Genomic DNA, 4,166 nt, shown 5'->3' with positions numbered 1-4,166 from the left:
CGCCGTCGCCACGCGGCCAGCCGCCATTCAGTCTCTCCACGCTGACCCAGGGACTCAATCCACGCATGCGCAATTGCTACACCCCACCAGCACCCGCGATATCACTCCGCGGCACCCCATCCAACCACAGCGCTGCTTCCGGGATCAGCCGCACGGAGCAGTTATCTCTCCACGGCCCCGCCCCCATCCTCCACTGCTTTCGCCGCAGCGTCGGTACAGCTTCCCGGTTCCGAGCCGCTGCATGCCGCTGTCCAGCCACAGCCGGCATCCCTGTGCCCTGTCACGCCACTTCCGCCGCCACCGGGTCAACACACGGCACCATGCAGCCTAAGACTGAAGCGCCTTGCGTGTATCCTTCCTCTCTCTCCCTCTGCCGGAACTTGAGGGTCCGGGCACGGCCACATCACTGGGAGATCCCTCCGCCGCGCGCAGCCCGGCACAACCGATGCCTAGTGTGCCTCCGCTGCCGCGTCCTGCACCCCCGCCGCCTGCTCCCCCGCCTCCGCCGCAGTGTTTGGGACAGACTTCTCAACCCAAAATGAGACACTAAACCCTGAAAATCCGCCAGCATTAATCCAAAAATTAGAAAACTCACAAAAATATTTTGATAATTTTCAACTAACAGACTGGCATGAAGTCAGACGCCGGATTTGCAAAGAGGAAAGTCTAAACCCTTTAGCTACGCCTGTGCTATTCAGCCAGCAAGCTGGTGGTCCTAGAACATGGGTGGCTATCGCACCTCATGAGATAAAAGAATTGCAAAAAGCAATAAGGGACAGTGGTATCTGCTCCCCATACTTTAAGCAACTGCTGAAAAGTACCCTGGAAGGATACACACACCAAATGACTGTAAAAATCTTGCTAGTTTAATTCTCACAGACTCACAATATATGCTATGGGAACTCAAATGGAAAAGACTGCTTACAGGGGTACTTACAGCACGTCTGAACTCCCATTTTGCCCATCATTTACCCCAAAATACACAGACAGCCAAGGAGATGGCCAGATGGGCAAGTCAAAAGGAAGTCTTACTCAGCTTTCTGAGTGTTTTCTCACTGAATTCAGTGGACTTGGTGAAAGGAGGCAGCAAAAAACAGAAAGCAGGAGGGAAGCAAGATCAACAGCCACTGTCCCCAGAGCTGGAGGACTTTTCATCTCCAGGGCTAAAGGTCCTGAAGAATATGCAGGCTGAATTTCAATCTGGTGCTGCAGCTTATTTCTCAGCCGTGTTTATCTCTAGCTCAGACACTGTATATTGCAATGGCATTACTCATTGTTACAAAGGCTGTTTTTTCCCTCCAAGCACAGAGTAATGATTATTTGATTATTAGACAGCAGCATCATTCCCTCATTACTGTTTATAAAAGCAGCAGGAGACATGGATACTGCAGTGTGGCTGACAAAACAGGCTGTAAGACCTTCAGGGAAGGGAATCTTTCACTGTTTAGGCTGTCAGAGTCCATACCTTAACTCTTCCTGGACCTCAGCAGGGAGACCTAAGATCTGGATCACATGTCTTTTGGTACGAGCCTTAGGACTTAAAAAACTCCTTTTTGCACACCGCCCATGGGGTGTTCCCCCAGGGATGTTCCAACCAGGAATGTTCAGGAATTCCAACAAGGAATGAGCTGCCAGAAAAAGGAATGAGTGCGCAGCAAAAGCAATAAACCCTGCTGGCCAGGGGCATTGCCCCTGCCTCTTCCCAAAGCTGTGCCTGCTCTCAGGGAATGGAAAATGCCATTTTTCACCCCTATCCCAAAGGCTTTTACGTTCTGTGTCTGTGTCCCACTGGCTCTCCCCCTTTCTACAAAAGGCATTCAATTAATCAGTGGTTCCAAAAGCTGCAGAGAGTCCACAATCCTCACACAGCAGGAAACCACACTTGGAGTTACTGGAAATGTGATTCTAGAGGAGGAAGAAAGGGTGAATGTTGGACAGCACTGCAGTGTGTGCAGAACCAGAAAATTCAGGCAGGCTTCATTTCCAAGATTTCCTTGGCTGCAGGTACGTCTCTTGGGATGAGTTCTGGATGTGGAGTTTTGGATGCTGGGAGTGTGATGATGCCTCACATCCAGCTCAGGTAAGGTGCTAACAGCTGTGTCCCTGAGGAACCACACTGGACCTCACCAGGCAGGTGCAGGCACACAGCAGCTTTGAGCATCCCCAACCCAGACCTGATCCAGGCCCGTGGGGCAAAGGCTTGCTCAGGCAGGGAAGGAATACCAGCAAGTGTCTCTATGGGCTGCCTGCAGAAAGCCCTGGTAGACACAGACCCAGTAGGAAGGGAAAAAAACAGCCAAAACAGTTAAACAAATACACAGGAGGGAGCTGGCAGCCAGAGGAGGCAACCCACAGAGCCAGTTTCAGGCTGAGAGTCATGTGCTCAGCCCCCAGCAGGGCTCAGGCACTGCTGGCTCCAGGCTGGGAGGACACACACAAGCACACACATCCCTGTGACAAACCCCACGGTGCCAGTGCTGACAGCCAGGGACACCTCTGCTTGGCCAGCACACAACTGCAGCAGCCAGCTCACAAATTCTCCTCAGCTCAGGCTGGAGATGCCACAAGGTCCCACAGCTCCAGCCAGGAAAAAGCACATTCACTGCAGAGCTCAGCTGTGTCCTGCAGAGGGGTAACTGCTTCTCCCAGACTGGAATCCAAGTGGCAGCCAAGGCAAATCAAGGCTGTCTAACCCAAGTGTGTGAAGGAAGGGAGGTGGGAAATACTGTGATGGGACAGTCACAATGGGATACAAACATAAACAGACAGGGAAGGAACCACTGCAGGCAGGTCCTTGGTGGGCCTGGTCCAGGGCAAGTGTCCTGCTATCAGTCCACAGATGTCTCAGCTACAGCTGAGAGCCAGCACTGGCCCTTCCTACTAACCTGAAGAGCAAACATGAGATGTGATTGTACCCAAACCTAACCCCACAAACTGCTGAGCAGCTCACAGCATCCAGGCTGCTCACTTAAGCTCTTCCTTCCACTCTTGGTGGCAGGAGTTACCAGAAGAGGAAATGCAGAAGTATTGAAAAACAAATGTATTTAAAACACCCACACTAAGAAAATTGCATGTGAACACTGAGCCCATCTTGTCCTCCATAAACACATCCAGCTTAGGCCTCCTCCACTGCCATGCCCAAAACCAGCACCATGGGAACCTCACCCTCAACAAATGGGTGTGAGAGAGGGTGTTCAGTTTAGGTGTCAAAGGTAGCACATGGATTCAGCTGTAAATTCACACCTGCTGACAGCTACACAGAGATAACATCCACTAAGGCAAGGGAAGCCTCTCCACTCTGGATTCTGGAGATTCCCCAGCAGGTCCTGAAGGAGTTTCCAGTGCCCAAACAGATGATCATTAAGATCAGAAAGAGCTATGTTTTATTTCAGTTCTTAGCTTCCCCTGTCTCCCCCCTCCTACCCTGCAGAAACCAAGCACAAGGTCAACCCATGTGGGCACCTGGGGAAATGTCAAGTGTCAGGCACAAAGGCCTGGAGCAGAGGCTGGCTGCTGGTTCATGGAGAGTTGAATGCAGTTTCAATTATCACCCATCAGGCTGTACAGTCACCAGAGATGGGAACAGAGAATCCCTGAGGGTGCTTGCAATCCAAGGGGGATGGATAATGCTTTCCAAATGCTCCCACTTGGTCCCTCCTGCAGAGGAGCCCGTAACAGCTAGTGACAAACAAACAGAAAACATGTCATGTACATGGCCAGCAATTCTCTCCCTGCTGTGCTTAGCTACAAGGCAAAATAGCGAACAAAGTTGCTAAACAGACTTGACAGGGCATTTAACTACTTAATTCTGTTCTATTCACAAGGTCTTCAGCAGCTCAGCACTCCCTTAATCCATAAGGCATGGAGCAAGCAAGAGGATGTGCAGCCTAGTCTCTCTGGCTCAGGATCTCTGCAGCATCCTGGAGGGCTGGAAGATGGAGGCCTCATCTCACAGGAGCATGTGGCAGGCTCTGCTCCAGCCTCAGAACTGCTGGACAATCAGCTTCCTCTTCACATCCCGGCTGAACCGATTCATCTTGAACACTTCACTGTCATAGAAGGCTGAGAGGTTGTGGATGTTGATCTGCCGAGCCTGGGAGGAGGAAAAGGGGAGAGGTAAATGTTTATTTAATCAAAGTAAGAACCATGTGGTTTTCCACAGTAGA

General features: G+C 51.2%; 2 protein-coding genes across 2 annotated transcripts in view; both read right to left on the bottom strand.

Annotated features, from left to right (window-relative positions):
• Nucleotides 1–67, bottom strand: part of PODXL2 (podocalyxin like 2) — a 44,386-nt gene extending 44,319 nt beyond the window's left edge. Inside the window, exon 1 of the mRNA XM_014306704.1 lies at nt 47–67. Within this exon, the coding sequence (XP_014162179.1) occupies nt 47–67 (21 nt within the window). The remainder of the gene's footprint in view (nt 1–46) is intronic.
• Nucleotides 68–3,025: 2,958 nt separating this feature from the next.
• MCM2 (minichromosome maintenance complex component 2) overlaps nt 3,026–4,166 on the bottom strand; it is a 16,216-nt gene continuing 15,075 nt past the window's right edge. The window contains exon 16 of the mRNA XM_031056332.1: nt 3,026–4,093. Within this exon, the coding sequence (XP_030912192.1) occupies nt 3,983–4,093 (111 nt within the window). The 3' untranslated portion in view covers nt 3,026–3,982. The remainder of the gene's footprint in view (nt 4,094–4,166) is intronic.

The sequence above is a fragment of the Geospiza fortis genome, unplaced genomic scaffold (assembly GCF_000277835.1).
Source record: "Geospiza fortis unplaced genomic scaffold, GeoFor_1.0 scaffold70, whole genome shotgun sequence".
Lineage (NCBI taxonomy): Eukaryota > Metazoa > Chordata > Aves > Passeriformes > Thraupidae > Geospiza > Geospiza fortis.
Note: the sequence above shows the minus strand (reverse complement) of the source record. Positions and strands in the feature narration are given on the sequence as shown.